This window comes from Lepisosteus oculatus, chromosome 19 (assembly GCF_040954835.1).
Source record: "Lepisosteus oculatus isolate fLepOcu1 chromosome 19, fLepOcu1.hap2, whole genome shotgun sequence".
In the NCBI taxonomy this organism is placed as follows: Eukaryota; Metazoa; Chordata; class Actinopteri; order Semionotiformes; family Lepisosteidae; genus Lepisosteus; species Lepisosteus oculatus.
In genome coordinates, this window is record NC_090714.1 from 9,888,300 (window position 1) to 9,904,181 (window position 15,882).

The following is a 15,882-nucleotide window of genomic DNA, read 5'->3' on the forward strand; positions in this document are numbered from 1 at the left end:
CTTGGGATAAAACGAGTTGATATACACGGAACTGTGACAAAACAAAATTGTAGCATAAGGCGAGAAGGCAGTGAATAGAAAGGAAAAGTGCATCATGGCCGTCCTTCCATCTTTATCAACCGAGACCTGGACGCTTCTCGTTTCATTCTTAACTCTTCTGATCCTGTGAGTTACATTATTCGAAATTTTTGTACTGTTCTTAGGGAAACTTAGTGAGTCAGACTCTATATTACTAGAACTATTTTTAATTTTAAAGTAATAAATACACCAATTTTATAAGAAAAACATACTTGAATTTAAGCGATTGTTAATAGTTACCGATTTGTCACTGCCTGAATTATTTAAAGAGTACTGACATACTGTATAGGTGGGTGTTCATTCCGTGTTGTTCGTCGTGAATTACGTATCAATGCAGAACACATTCAATTAATTGTTGAAAGGGTAAATGAAGTGCTCCTTAAATATGCATGAACTTTAGTAACCAGTAGGGTTATTACCAAATGGGCTAATAACATAAACGCCCAAACATCTGGTGTTTTATTTTACCGATGGACTAAAACGGGTGGCAGGTTGGGATGAACGCTAAAATTGTTGACAACAATTTGTTAATCTTGTTAAAATGTGTTCATCTTAAATTAAAACAACAGACTGTATTTTTGGAAAAGGCTGATTAATTTGTGTAAACTGCTATTATGTAGTAGTACCGGACAAAAAAATCTGTTTATTTTTATTATCTCAGATGTTGCTTGTCCTTGTGTTTTTAACAGTTCACTAGGGCTTCTCAAGCGGTCCAACCAGTAATGAAATGGATTTGAGCCTAGACCATGTCACTAACCTGGCTGTATTCTGGCCAGTATGGCCAGTATTCTTGTGGTGGACAGCAGCCTGGGCTGAGGGAAGGGTGAGATTAGTGGGTCTGAGCTCTCTGCAGAAACACAATGAGCTGTTGCCTCCTGAGCTCTTGTAAGCATGGGGAGCTGTTGGTAAGGGGAACACCTGAACACTGAAGCTCCGGTACAGGGTTGAGGTGAATGTGAGGTGTTAAATGAAAAAAGATCATAGAGCTCAAGCTGCCCTCAGGCAAGTGTCTTTACTGTTTGAGCCACTTGGGAGGCCTCAGAATAGCAAGAGCTCTGTGTATCCCAAAACCTCCAGGTGAATTCTTCTAGCCAAATCCAGATTTGTTTGAGTAGATACAATTTTAGTTAGTACTTTCAGCTGTCTTTTGTGTCTTTTGTGTCTGAAGGTATGGCATTTGGCCATATAGTTTCTTCAAAAAACTGGGAATTCCTGGTCCTAGACCTCTGCCCTTTTTTGGGAATTTCCTGGAATTCAGAAAAGTAAGTTCTAACAAATTTTGTAAGTTTGAAACAAATGATTTCACAGCCATATCATTACATGTGTATGTACACGTTCCTTTAAACAGTTTGAAATGTAAATATAAATATAGCTCAGCATTTGAGAAACCATGCTGTACATTTCGATTATCCTTTGTCATTGCTGTTTATGTTTTTTTTAATCTGATTTTTGCAAATATTTTTTTTTGCTTCACAGCTACAATATAGATTTGGGCAAGGAAGAGTAAGAATTGGTTAGTGTTATCTGGTCGCATATGCTGAACCTCCTGTACAGTATGTACCTACTTCTGTTGGTTACTGAGCCAAGGACAACAGAAGGTGGTTCCCATATGGGGTTTTCAATATTCTTTTAATCTATTACAGTCTACAGGAATGGAATGCAAGATTTGCAGTCTATTTAAATATCCAATGGAAAGAGATACTCTTGTATTGTATTTCTCTATGGTTTTGACTGACTTTGGAAAATCATAATAATACGTTTTTCCACAGGGTGTTCATGTATTTGATTTGGAGTGTTTCTGCAAATTTGGAAAAGTATGGGGGTGAGTACAGTGATACTGCTCAGGTTGGTTTCATTCTAGCATTTTCATTTTAAATTCTAAGCCTGAAATGCCAATTGTTATTCTTTTCAGCTCTCAATGTGTGCTCTTGTACAGGCAGGGAAGAGATGAAGACAACATACTGTAGTCTTGAGTCTTGTAACTCAGGGCTTTGTGATGTCTTCCCATTCCAGAGATTGCATCACTGTAACAAGAAGCTTAAAGTGAATTATCCCTGTTGCACTTTAATGATCCCAGACGGACACTGTCAGGTGGTCCACTTTTTATCTAGCCACAAGCCCAAAAAAACAACAGAGCTGGGACATTACATTAAACTTTTGATCACAGACACATGCAGTTGGGGAATTTGGTATTTCATTGAAAGAATAGAAAACCATGCTTGGCATTTAAGCCAGACAATCAGAGGCACACATCTCCTGGCTCTTTGGGGGCTGCACATCACAGCTGGCTAATGACGTCATCAATCAAAATCCATCCACATCAGGACTGCTGAATTACAACCTGTATTACACGTAGAGCCTTTACTCAGGTGTAATTTGGAATGGAATACTTGGACAACGTTACCTGTATAAATAACCTGTCTCAAAGAAAGGCACTTGTAAATCTTATTGAACTCCATAGGATGCTTGAAATAAACAGAAAATGGAGGATTTAACTTCAATTTATTGTGCTAATTATGATTGGTAAAGTTTTGAGTATAAACATTTTGTAAGAACACACATTCTGAAAAAAATAAGGAACTTGACATCTGGACTGTATTCCAGTTTTGTGGTCTCACTTTCAGTTTTTCTCTTTCGCTATCCAGGGTTTTTGAGGGCAGGACACCTACACTGGCTATCGTGGATACTGCAATTATCAAAACTATTATGGTGAAGGAGTGCTATTCTTTGTTCACTAACAGGAGAGTATGTAATTTTTGTCATCTCTTTAGATCTATTACTACTATTTTTTTAGCATTGAGGACATAATCACATAGAAAGAGGCCACCCAGTCCATCTAGCTTGTTTGGTTTTTAATAGCAATGTATCCAAGGGTTTCAAGTTCAAGTTTATTGTCATACGGTATAATCCGGAAGTGACTGGAAAATGGCTATGGGGAAAACACAGTTAGGAAAGGAAGGGATGGCGAACAGGGGGCGGTGCCGACGGTGATCAGGTGGGGGGAACGCTGGCAGACAAGTCCAAGGAAGTCCAAAAGGGAAACCGGGGCACAGTCCATAGTCCAAAACTGGGAGGTCCATCCAAATCAAGGACGATTGAAATCCCCAGGAAGGGGAAACTGTAACAGGAACACGGAGGTTAAAAATAGAGTGACTAGGCCGGGCACTCTGAGCCCCAGACTGAGCTTGGTCAGGATGCCGAATGGAAGCTTATGCCTTCAAGCCGCGGATGTAGGGCGACTCGAAGCAAGGTGGGCCTCCAGGCGTCCGTCTTCCAATGCAGAGCCCCGATCTTCCAGAGCACTGGGTTTAAATAAAGGACAGAACAAGGGGCAGGTGAACGTGATAATGAAAAACACAAAAGGCTCGGCGCGCTCTCTAGAGGATGGATAACGATCATGACAGTATGTACCTGAGAACAATGAAATGCTTACTTGTGTGTTTTCCTCACATTACAAATGACATAACATTGACAAAGAAAATGACATATAGTAACAAATGACATCACACTTCTTGGAGACAGGGTACATGGTAATAGCTATACTTTTATCCAGCATTTACAGTAGACAGCAGCTGAGTACAAATTTCAGCAGTGGCAGTATTTTCAGTTCAGTGTAACATTCGAGTGGTGCAGTATTTTCAGTTCAGAGTAAAATAGGGTTGTAAGTGGGGGGGGGATTTAAGATGTGGAGTTCGGGAGTCTGATGGCTGTGGGGTAGAGGCTTTTATACTCCTGTAGCTTCTGCCAGAAGGAAGAAGAGAGTAAAGTGCTTTCCCAGGATGGTTTTGGTCTTTGATTCGATTATTCGCCATTCTGAGGCAGCGTGTGGAGAAGATAGTCTGGATGGAAGGGAATTCTGTACTATTGATGGCCTCAGGTATCTCCACCACCTTCTGTTGTTTTTTACATTCATGAGCTGAGCAATTAACATACCAAACTGCAGTGTGTCCAGTGATAATACTTTCTACAGTGCATCTATAAAAATGTAAGAGTCTTTGAGAAGACATATCAAATGTCCTGAGTAGGTAGAGGTGCTGGTGTGCTCTTGTCATTACTTCACCTATGTGATGGGACCAGGTCAGATTGTTCATGGTATGAATGCCCAGAAACTTGATGCTGCTAACCATCTCCACAGCAGCCCCATTGTAACCAATAAATAGCCCCTTAGGTTTGCTGACGTTGAGGGAGTTGTTGTTGCCCTGACACAATACCACAAGGTCCTCAACTTCTTTCAAGTACTCTGTTTCATCATTATTTGTGATAGAACCTACAATGGTGGTGTCATCAGTGAACTTAAAGATGAAGTTGGAGCAGTGTTTTGCTGCACAATTGTGGGTGAACATGAAGAACAGGACTGAGCGCACAGCTCTTGGGGGCTCCTGAGTTGAGGATCAGAGTGGGGGAGGCGTTGCCTATTCTCACAGATTAAGGTCTGCCCATCAGGATGTCCAGGATCCAGTTACAAAGAGAAGTACTATGGCCCAGATTTGAGAGTTGGTGACTAACATGGATAGGATTATGGTATAGAAATCTGAACTATAATCTATGAATAGTAATCTATTACTTTCAGCCATTTCATCCAGCTATTTCCCAGGAACTTGTCTTAGACTTCTACAGCTATTCTACAGTGCCTTCAGTTCTCAATTTTAAAAGTGCTTCCCCATTGGAAGAGCCAGTAATGGCAGTACTACTGATTTTGTCAAATTTAGTCCTGAATTAAATCTAAATATTTTGATTTTTATGCAGTTTGTACAGTGTTTGTTAATCCTTCTATTTTGGAATCATATTAGAATTTCACTAGTTTGCTAAACATATCAGAATCTACAGATTGTGGACAAATCTGGAAACATCTGGGTAAATGGGGATCATGTATAGTGAAAGTAAGGGCTTCCACACAGGGGTGGCATATGTGCTAATAGAGCAGATACATCCCAGCATGCTTAGGGTATGCTTATGTATACAATGCTGGACAGGCCTGGTCACCGATAATATTAATATTGTCAGATGTTGGTAATATTGTAAATATTGATAGAGTATTGTTACATTAAAATTGCTTGTTAAGTGGGATAAATGTAATTTGTGTTGCCAGTATAGCAGATTATATTCTCAATAGCTGGACATATTCTTAATTGTGAGTTGTTTGCTATCACTTTCATTTTAAAAGAATTGCTTTAACATAATAATTTTGTTTTTCAGAATTTAACACATAATATAATAATAATTAATAATTGCTTACACTTATATAGCGCTTTTCTGGACACTCCACTCAAAGCGATTTACAGGTACTGGGGACTCCCCTCCACCACCACCAATATGCAGCATCCACCTGGATGATGCAACGGCAGCCATAATGCGCCAGAACGCTCACTACACATCAGCTATCAGTGGGGTGGAGAGCAGAGTAATGAAGCCAATTCACAGATGGGGATTTTTAGGATGCCATGATTAGTAAGGGCCAATGGGAAATTTGGCCAGGATGCCGGGGTTACACCCCTACTCTTTTCGAGAAACGCCCTGGGATTTTTAATGACCACAGAGGGTCAGAGCCTGTTTTATGCCTCATCCGAAGGACGGCGCCTTTTTACAGTATAGTGTCCCCGTCACTATACTGGGGCATTAGGACCCACACAGACCGCAGGGTGAGCGCCCCCTGCTGGCCCCACTAACACCTCTTCCAGCAACAAACTTAGTTTTTCCCAGGAGGTCTTCCATCCAGGTACTGACCAGGCTCACACCTGCTTAGCTTCAGTGGGTTGCCAGTTGTGAGTTGCAGGGTGATATGGCTGCTGGATATCTGTATATCTGTCAAACCTTTTGATTGTAGTAAACTCTTACTACACTCTTACTATTGTATTTCAGGAAGCAAAAATGGTAGGACCAATGTATGATGCTCTGTCATTGGTAAAAGATGAGAAATGGAAAAGAATTCGCAGTGTGCTTTCACCATCCTTTACCAGTGGACGCCTGAAAGAGGTCAGTGTTTTTTTCAAGATGCATTGAGTCAAAAAGCACTGGCCTTCCATGCAAACCACATGGAAGGATCCAGAGCTATGAAAAGAGATACAATAATTTCACACCACTTTTTCAACAGTTTGTTCAAGTATTGTATTGCCAAAATAAAAAAATGGGGATATGGCAGTGCAATACTTTGAATTAGTTAATTGGCAGAAGTGTTGTGTTTCTATTTGATTGGCATGAGAATTAAGGGAAAAACATCCCTCTCTTTCAAAAGCAATTAGTCACACAGCTACAAGAACTAGACACATCCAGCTAAATAAGATACAGTAGTTGTAATCTGGACTCTGTGAGAGAGTGAAGAGTCAGTGAAGTCTCAGACTACTATAGTGATAAAAGATTCATGCTTGTCGTTTGTTGATTGCACAGTATGTAGATTACATTGAGGAGCTACTGAATGTCCGCATTTAGGTTGCAAACAGAGCAAGCTGAGATAAATTCAACACTCAAAAAAAGAGTGAAACATTTGTAGTTTCATGTGTACTCTTGTGTTTTATTTCAGGTGTCACACCTGAAACATACTATTTGTTTTTATCATTAATGCAATAACATCCACAAGAATTAATGCTTTAATTCTTTGATGTTTTTCTCTTTTTTATATTGTTTTGTTTTTATGCAAGTTAAATAGAACCTCAAGGGTCCTGAAGATTTAATTTGTAATATATTATACCTTTTTTGAATTTGAAATGATTATACTATACTGTATGTTATGACCCCTCAGATTTAATCATACTCCTAAAGAAACCAGAACAAAAATGCACACAACAGAGTGAGTTACGGATTCATCTTGTTTTAAAAATATCAAGTTATAGTATTATAGTAATAGTATTTAAACACACAGAGCAAAATCATATTTGGTGTGAATCACTGAATTCCAGAAAGTTCAAGGGTCCTTTATTCAGACCTTTAAGTATTCTTTTAGATCAAGGTGGCTCTTTTAGATGAAGGGAGGTTGGGTGGCAGGGAGATCTGTGCTTGCCCTCACAATGGAACAGTATCAAAGCAGGTGTGTCCTCACTGAGTACACCTATGTGTAAAAAAACAATCAGCCTGACACAACTCAGGTGATGCATGGATATCTGTTATCCTGCAAGCACAGTTAGGAAATACAGAAGCCTGAACATGCCAGCTAGAAAGGCAGTAAATATATTGACATGCACTGTAAGATAGAACCTTGCGGTTATAAGGTTTCCCGTCTTGCATTCTTGGAGGTGATCATGAAGGAAGCTTTCTCTTACAGGTTTTTCCGATTGCAAAGCAGTGTGCTGACACTTTGGTTATAAATTTGCATAAGAAAGACCGGAGTCAACCTGTCCAAATTAAGGAGTAAGTAACTTAGATACATTCACGATTGCATCCATCCATACATGACACAATGAATAAACTGTAGATTCACCTATTAATATTGCTAAGCAGGTGTGAGCCTGGTCAGTACCTGGATGATAGAGACCACCTGGAAAAAACTAAGGTTGCTGCTATAAGAGGTGTTGGTGAGGCCAGCAGGGGGCCCTCACCCTGCAGTCTGTGTGGGTCCTAATGCCCCAGTATAGTGACGGGGACACTTTTACTATAAAAAGGCGCCGTCCTTCGGATGAGACATGAAACAGGCTCTGACCCTCTGTGGTCATTAAAACTCGCAGGATGTTTCTCATAAAGAGCAGAGGTATTACACAGGCATCCTGGCCAAATTTCCCCTTGGCCTTTACCAATCATGGCCTCCTAATAATCCCCCTCTTTGAATTGGCTACATCACTCTGTTTTCTTCCCCACTGATAGCTGATGTGTGGTGAACGTATTGGCACACTGTGACTGCCGTCGCATCATCCAGGTGGGGCTGCACATTGGTGGTGGTGGAGGGGAGTCTCCATTACCTGTAAAGTGGTTTGAGTGGAGTATCCAGAAAAGCACTATATAAGTGTAAGCAATTATAATTATATAATATCATTTTTTCTAGTGTCATTGGACCCTACAGCATGGATGTTGTTACCAGTGCCTCCTTCAGTGTCTCCATTGACTCTCTCAACAACCCCGATGACCCCTTTGTGACCAATGTCAAGAAGATGCTCAATTTCAATTTCTTCAACCCTATTCTGCTTATCATAAGTATGTTTTTATGTGTAGCTTCTTTGATTGTCCAGAAATTGATTCAGAAGATATAAAGTATAGGGTTAGTCAAAATGCTGTCGACAAGTTTGACATTTTATTACAAATTAATTGCATGGGTTATTGTGACAAAAAGGATTCAAACAAAAGCATAAATATCAAAGTTTCTAAACGTTACCTTACAATCCTTCGCCATCTGTGGAGGAGAAAACAAAACTTTAGTAAAATAATTGGCATTTATACTTGTCAATAACATTTTGACTAACCCTGTATACAGGTACCTGCAATTTTATACTGTACTGTTGGTAAAGGTTGAGATGATTTAGATTTCTTATGGCATGACAGTTTGAATAGTTATCTCTGACAGTGATATGTTAGGTCTTTTGTCAGTCTATCTCCATTTCATAGTATTCTCCATGAAAGCACTATTTTCAAACTGGACTCTTCTTATTACAGCAGAATTAAAAGTTATCTTGTCCCCACTGCTTAAGTTGTCCAGCAACACCTTTTCTGCATGATCATCTGCACTAAAATTATTTACTCATATTCTGAACAATTAATTAATGAGTTAATAGAAGAAATCTGAGGGGAACTTTGTACTTTTGTCAGATATGTATTTTTCATTTTTAATGGTTCCAGTGTATTTTGTAGTACTGTCTTTATACTGAAGTTATAATGCTCAAGTTAATAAGGAAGTGTTACAAATGCACGTGTGCATGTGAACTGGAAAAATTCCACTGAATAGTTTTCCCATATATCAAAAATATAAAACTGTTGCTAGTTCTTATTCATTGGAAGACCTGATAGTTTTTTCCTATTATTACAGCTATATTTCCTTTCACTGCTACATTGTTGGACAAGCTGAATTTTAGCCTTTTCCCTCAGTCTGTGATGACCTTTTTCTACGACTCCTTTCGCAAGATAAAGGCAGAACGTAAACAAAATATTCCCAATGTAAGTTCTAAAAAAGACAAACGCTTTGTGTGTGCATACTAAATACATATATACTATACATCCATATTATATACAGTACTATACATAATTACCTTATATAGTCTGTCTCTTGGAGAGTAAGGTGACTTCTGTCTATGTACTTTTCTCTACAGAATCGAGTGGATTTCTTGCAATTGATGATGGATTCACAACTTCCTGAGAATAACTCAAGCATATATGGAGAAAAGGAAGTTATAAAAGGTGCTGTACATTTATTTAACTGTGTATCATTAGATTTTAATTTTAAATATCCAACGATTACAGTTTCTATAATTTGTTTTCATGAGCCCTTCTTTTACTTTATCTGATGTTACTATGATTTATGCTGACTCAGGTATATATTTCTGAATGCATATTCAGGGTGTTATATTTGAGCTTGACATCTGAAACAGTTTTTGATAAGCCAAAAACAAAATGAAAAACCCTGTTTGGTATAGCCTTTGAAACTTATGCAGATACACAATGAAAACCATGCCTGTATTAAGCATAATAACTCATTAGGCAATTATTTTTTAGGCAAAAGATACTTTTAATAAATGCAACAACGGCTAAATATATGACCATGCCTCACTCAAGTAATGAGGATCAACTAGTTGATATTGGTATAATTTAATGGGGCCCGTCTGTGAAGAATATGCCTGGGAATGAGATGTTCTGTTTCAATGACCAGCAGACTTAAGCATGACAGTTTCTGGTATAGATCAATCTTTATTAAATGATGACCATCCTCTTTTGGATATCAGGGCACAGATCAGAGAAATTAGGAAATTGGCTCTGTAAGTGACCGGCCTCGACCAAGAAGGCAGCCATACGAGATCTGACTTACCAGTATTTCACCCTTATCCATCTTAGTTCAGAAGAATTCCAGATAGAAGTAGCCTGCATGTCAGCTGAGAGAGTAAATCACTCACAAAGTTGGAATGTTAGTGATTAATTCTGTTTTGCCTTTAAGAGACATTGAATAGAGACATTGTAGTGAGCTTTATGTTGCCCTTTGTGTTTAAGCCAATCAATGGATCAGTGGAAATGTGAAAATTGTGGGAAGGAATCTCCTTTAACACTAGAATGCCTTATGTATAGACAGTGGACGATCGTACTACCAGAGATACAGTGACAAAGAATTCCTGGAAATGTCTGTCAATTTTCCAGTAGGACATTGACAGAACCACAAGTGCTAAGATTACAGTGTAACTACAAGAAGAACATAATAAAAAGGTCTTGTAGTGGTTACGGATTTAAAATGTGTTATAATGGCATAATATACTGTACCAGTGCCGGTAAACAGCTTAGGTGCCTGGATTTATGTTTATTCAGGGTCTAAAAAAGACACCCAGAGCTAAATAAAGGTACCCTTATCTGGGCTAAATGACACTTGTCCCAAAATATTGTGAGCTGTCACAATATGTTCCTTTAGTTCTATAACACAATGCAAGATACACTCCATTTTGTATATTAACCTATATCAATATTTTGCTTTGCTACATTCAACAGGTCTAACAGACCATGAGATCCTGTCTCAGTCCCTGATCTTTGTTTTTGGTGGTTATGAGCCTACAAGTACATCCCTCTCCTTCTTAGCGTACAATCTTGCCACCAACCCTGATGTCCAGAAGAAACTACAAAAAGAAATTGATGAAGTCTTCTCAAACAAGGTAGTAATTTCTCACTACTCATTCACATTCTTGAGCAGCCAAGAGTTAGGTGTGTTTTTTTTGTCAGGGAGTAATTGAAACAAAGCTGCCAAAACGTTTGAACTTTGCTTCATTTTGTGTTTTGATTATATTTTTTTAATTGTTTATTTTGCCATACTTCTATTTTACCAACATCCTATTGTTCTACTGCCTTGCTTGAATTGTCCTTGACAATGAAGCCACACATTACAGGCTCTTGACTGTTCATGGATATGCTTTAGTAATTGGCAGCTTTAGACTGCATTTAGCCGTCAAGAACTTCAGGCCAGATAAAAACATCACTTAATGTAATGTGTGTAAAAAGTGTTTTGGCTTCAAAGTGCTTTAGTTGAGCATAGCCATGTGGGCAAGGTAGACAGAACTATTCTATAAAATAATCCAAAGGGTAGCTGTTGTGTGGGTGGCAGTAATGTTGGTGGAAGAGGACATGAGCTAAAAACTCTGTGAAAGAAAGTCTGAGCTGCTGTACCCTAGTGAGAAGGTAGTTGATGGGAGTTGGGGTGAACATATGTTATTAAATTATGTATTAATGAATTACCATCGCTAAACAAAATAATTTAAAGTTAGAAAGAGCAGCTTTATTGGTCTCATTGGAGGCTGGTGGCTTTACAAATTACCTGCTGCCGTGTTTTCAAGGCTCCTGTGACATATGAAGCACTCATGAAGATGGAATACCTGGACATGGTCATCAGCGAGTCTCTCAGGCTGTTCCCTTCACCCCGTCTTGAGAGGATGTGTAAGAAGACTGTTGAGATTAATGGGGTGACCATCCCAGAGGGAATCATTGTTACGATACCAGTGTATGCTCTTCATCATGATCCTGATCACTGGCCCGAACCTGATGTCTTCAAGCCTGAAAGGTTAAGTTCTGCCTGACTTGATTTTTGTTTTTTCCTGAGAATGTGCAATATCCTCATTGTAGGCTTATTGTAGTCTCCAATTAGCACAAACCTCCTAATTACCTGCCTCTTTGTCAAATGTTTAATCCAGTACTAAGTGTCAGTTTGCCATTGTGTAGACTAAAGTAACCTCAGACTTACTTCATGCTGCTTTCACATGGCATTTGGAATGCATTATGGAGAGTTGGGTAAAATATTTGATTTCATGTGAGTCTGGGCAACGCCACTTAGTTTTCTGTTATACCTATCTGATGTTTGTCATCTCCAGTTGTGTGCTTCTTAAATCTCAGCTCACTTCTACAAACCCCATGACCACACACAGGAGATAATTAGGAAGTGAAGTGAAGGAAGTTAACCTGCCTACTGTCAGGATTGACCCGCTGAGGAAACAGGAAAATGGACCCTATGCGGTACCTTAGGGGGCTAGACGAGTGGCGAAGTCTGAGTCGAGTTCCAAGGATCATAGAAAAAGGCAGGAGAGAAGGTTTCCAATCCAGAATAGGGCAAGACTAAAGTCATAGTTGAAAAGGCAGTTCCATGAGTCAAAAGGTGAAGGTCAATGAGTAGGCTTCCAAATCCTAAGGGGCAAGACAGTAGACATAGTCGAAGGTGAGTTCCGTGGTTAGTAAGAAAGAAGGAAAACAGAATCTAAAGCAAGGTAGGTGAACAAACAACCAACCAATACCAGGCAAAGAGCAGAGGGTTCTGGAGGGTTTAAGTATTGTGCGAGGAAGAAGGTGCGCTGATTGATGGAGTGTAGTGGTTGGCTGGTCGGCAGGAGCGGTGTCGTTTAGCAGAAGTGCTCAGGGCTGGAGTGTGATTCATGCGAGTGCCCTTCTGTGTGAGAATGTGATGGGACGAAGGCGTGACACCTACCTTTACACCACTTGTGTTTTTTAACACATCATGGGAACCACAGCTGCATAACAGATGTCAGTGTCAATTGGAGAGCTCCCAGAAGGCCACAGTGCTCATTTTATTTGTCAAGAACAGAGAGAGGCCTGGCTGAATATTCCTGTTCCATTTGCTTGGAGAATCACAGTCCCAGTTACCTAGTGACATGACCCTGGCTCAAACCAGCAACATAGACCATAGCTCAGCCTGTGCCCAGACATGCCCGTCTACCAGTTGAACCACTCAGGAGACTAGCCATATAACCTTAGTTGGGGTAGCTTCAACTTTAATCAAATCTAAATGCTGCTTAATGCATTATGCATATACTTCTATCCGAAATATTCTGAAATTCATAACCTACCTGGTATGTTTGAAGATTTAGCAAAGCCAACAAGGAAAGCATGGATCCCTATGCTTACTTGCCATTTGGAACTGGACCTCGCAATTGCATTGGAATGAGGTTTGCCCTAATGGTTATGAAACTGGCTGTTGTGCAGCTGCTTCAGAGCTTCAGTTTTGAAACCTGCAAGGAGACTCAGGTGAGACATTCTGTTCATACAGTCTTTGTCTTAATTCAGTCACCTTCTTCATCTTAATCTCTGGGGAAGACACTCTACTTAATTGCCTAGCAGTCTGAGTAGAAGACTATAGATTACAATTTCCAGCAAAGTAGTGGTTTTCTGACTGCAAAAGATTAAAGAGAATGGCATGTCATTCATTAGTTATTGGGATTTAATAAAATCCTTTATGTTAATGGTGGATGCTCTTAATCGTTTGCTCTCATCATGTCAACGATCAAATGAATTAACACTGAGATAGATTTAAGTGAACATTCCTTTGACTGGCTGTAATTAAAGTCACGCAAAAACGGATCCATTTTTTTATGTTTGTGAAACAGAATTAATTTAATTAAACAAGTAGTGTATAGTATATTGTATATATCAGCCTTAAAGTGAGAGTAAGATGTTTTTTTAAAAACAAATACAAAATATATTTTTCTTATTGCCATTGTAATTTGGGTGAGAATTTAGAATGCTTATTTTTTATTCAAATCAAATACCTATTGTAGTACAGGATGAAATATCAAAATCAAAATCATGGAACCTTAAAAGTTTAAAGTTTTAATTGAGGTGATTGATTATTTAAAATGATCAGCTTTAAAATTACATTGCAAAATTTTCTAAAATAAGGCTAAACAGATAATCCCATTAATTGAAACTGAATACATCAGTCATTCTAATAAACTGAAATGTTTCCCTTCAGGAGGATTGTATAAATAATTTATTTTTTATATTGCTAAATAATACATTTTTGTCTAGTGATATTCACTACACATAAAGTCTGCAAATTATGTTTTGTTTTTTCCAAATGCAATTTAAAAATTATGCCCTGTATTTTTCTGTTATTATTGATTGCTTTTTCAGGTCCCGGTTGAATTGAATGCTATTTTTCAGCCAAAAAAACCTATAACACTGAAGGTTGTCCCACGAACTCCATCAAGTGCTAATGAAGTGCAGGACTGGAGGTGAATTAGAACAGAAGACATTTTTATCTGAATTTCCTTTGTTAATCACAGATAAAGTCCTTAATGTGATGTCACCTGATACCAAGATTCAAATAAATTTATCAGAAATACTTTTTAAAGTTACTCCTAATCTAAGAATATAGAAAACAATATTTACATGCATCCTTGCCGGTCTACTTGATGTGTCTAAAAAGACCTTCCTCCCCAAAAAGGATGAAGAATGAAGGATGATGAAGGTTTTTTTACATTTCTTTGTTAAATCTTAGAAGTCAAATTTTCTCTTCAATAAACCACGCTTTTCAAAAAAGAAAAACTGTTGTTACATTTCTATCAAAAAACATTTATCTTCTAAAACCATCCTTATCGTAAAAAAAAATGGCGGAGTGGTGACTCTTTGGCTTCTACACCTGTGGCTGGAAGGTTGCCAGTTCAAATCCCGCAGCCAGCAGAGGAATCCTACTCTGTTGGGTCCCTGATCAAAGGCCCTTAACCCCAGCTGCTCCAGGAGCGCTGTACAATGGCTGACCCCGCGCTCTGACCCCAAGCTTCTCTCCCTCTGTGTGCCTGTGTGTCTCATGGAGAGCAAGCTGGGGTATGCGAAAAGACAAATTCCTAATGCAAGAAATTGTATATGGCTAATAAAGTGATCTTATAAAAACAAAACACTTTATATTTGTTAAACATAAAAGATATGGTGACATGGGGAACAGCACAAACTCAAATCTCAAAAAGAGGATTGAGAAAAAAGAAGAAAATGGATGACTTTCTCATTTTTTGGTACCTTAATAGTACACAAACACAACACAGAATCTGAATCAAAGCACATTGCAAGTTTTTAAGAATGAAGGAAAAAGTTCTTTAAAACTTCAGATACGATGAGCCAAAACAGAATTTTCCATAAAGAACTTGAAAAGGCTGCAGTTCTTCGATTAGGAACTTTTTTTCAGTTTTATTTTTATAGCCCTTTTTACAATGGACATTGTCACAAAGCAGCTTTACAGATTTCCAGGCCTAATCCCCCAGTGTGCAAGCATAAGGCGACAGTGGCAAGAAAAAACTCCCTAGACTAAAGTAGAAAGAAACCAAGGCTCGAAAGGGGGAGCCTATCCTCCTCTGGCCGGCACCGGGTTAAATTAGGATTAACACAAATGAAAGTCATCTGTATTCTATGGTGGGAAAAGTACGATCATGTATATTAATGTCCAACAGTGTCAATGTTCAATTGGTTTCCTACCAGTTGAGATTTCTCTTGTAAGGGCATTGTAAAGGATTGGCTGTTGGTTTTACGACCAGTAAAGGGAGCTGGATTCTGGACCTGGGCCTCCAAACAGTCCACCTCACAATGGATGGATAGAAAAAAGATAACAAAGTATTAGTGAATGACAGTGAAAACAGAAATTGGTAGTTTGCATGTCTTGCTATTCCTAAGTAGTTATCTGAAAGCTTGACTAAACAAATATGTTCTTAGCCTAGATTTGAAGATTGAGAGTGTGCCTACAGTAAATCCTACAGAGCCTGGAAGGGGCCATCAGTAGGAAAAAAAAGTTATATAGAGGGAACGTTTTACAATTCTTGCGCACAAAATAGCTAAATTGTTCCCTCATTTTCTTTAATCCATGCGGACGAAATAACATTATATATATATATCTTTCATTTGCAAGGACAGGTGTGGTACTAGCAGTGA

The 15,882-nt window shown here is 38.7% G+C and overlaps 1 protein-coding gene across 2 annotated transcripts; it reads left to right on the top strand.

The window, feature by feature from the left end:
- On the top strand, positions 1-14,511 carry LOC102684669 (cytochrome P450 3A40-like). 2 transcript variants are annotated; one of them, XM_015360502.2, is made up of 13 exons: positions 1-165; positions 1,247-1,340; positions 1,848-1,900; positions 2,724-2,823; positions 5,938-6,051; positions 7,334-7,419; positions 8,048-8,196; positions 9,023-9,150; positions 9,303-9,390; positions 10,681-10,841; positions 11,517-11,740; positions 13,050-13,212; positions 14,098-14,511. In XM_015360502.2, exons 1-13 carry the CDS (start codon positions 95-97, stop codon positions 14,200-14,202), a joined length of 1,536 nt encoding a protein of 511 aa, XP_015215988.2. In that variant the 5' UTR covers positions 1-94; the 3' UTR covers positions 14,203-14,511. The 2 variants fall into 2 exon arrangements, with proteins under 2 accessions (XP_015215988.2, XP_015215989.2); XM_015360503.2 differs by lacking the exon at positions 1,247-1,340 and having other exon boundaries at positions 86-165.
- The last annotated feature ends 1,371 nt before the right edge of the window (positions 14,512-15,882 follow it).

Coding starts and splice junctions, on each gene's coding strand:
- LOC102684669 (XM_015360502.2), top strand. CDS start 95: ATGGCCGTCCTTCCATCTTTATCAACCGAGACCTGGACGCTTCTCGTT. Junction 2,824..5,937: donor CTTTGTTCACTAACAGGAGA/GTATGTAATTTT, acceptor ATTGTATTTCAG/GAAGCAAAAATGGTAGGACC. Junction 7,420..8,047: donor CAACCTGTCCAAATTAAGGA/GTAAGTAACTTA, acceptor CATTTTTTCTAG/TGTCATTGGACCCTACAGCA.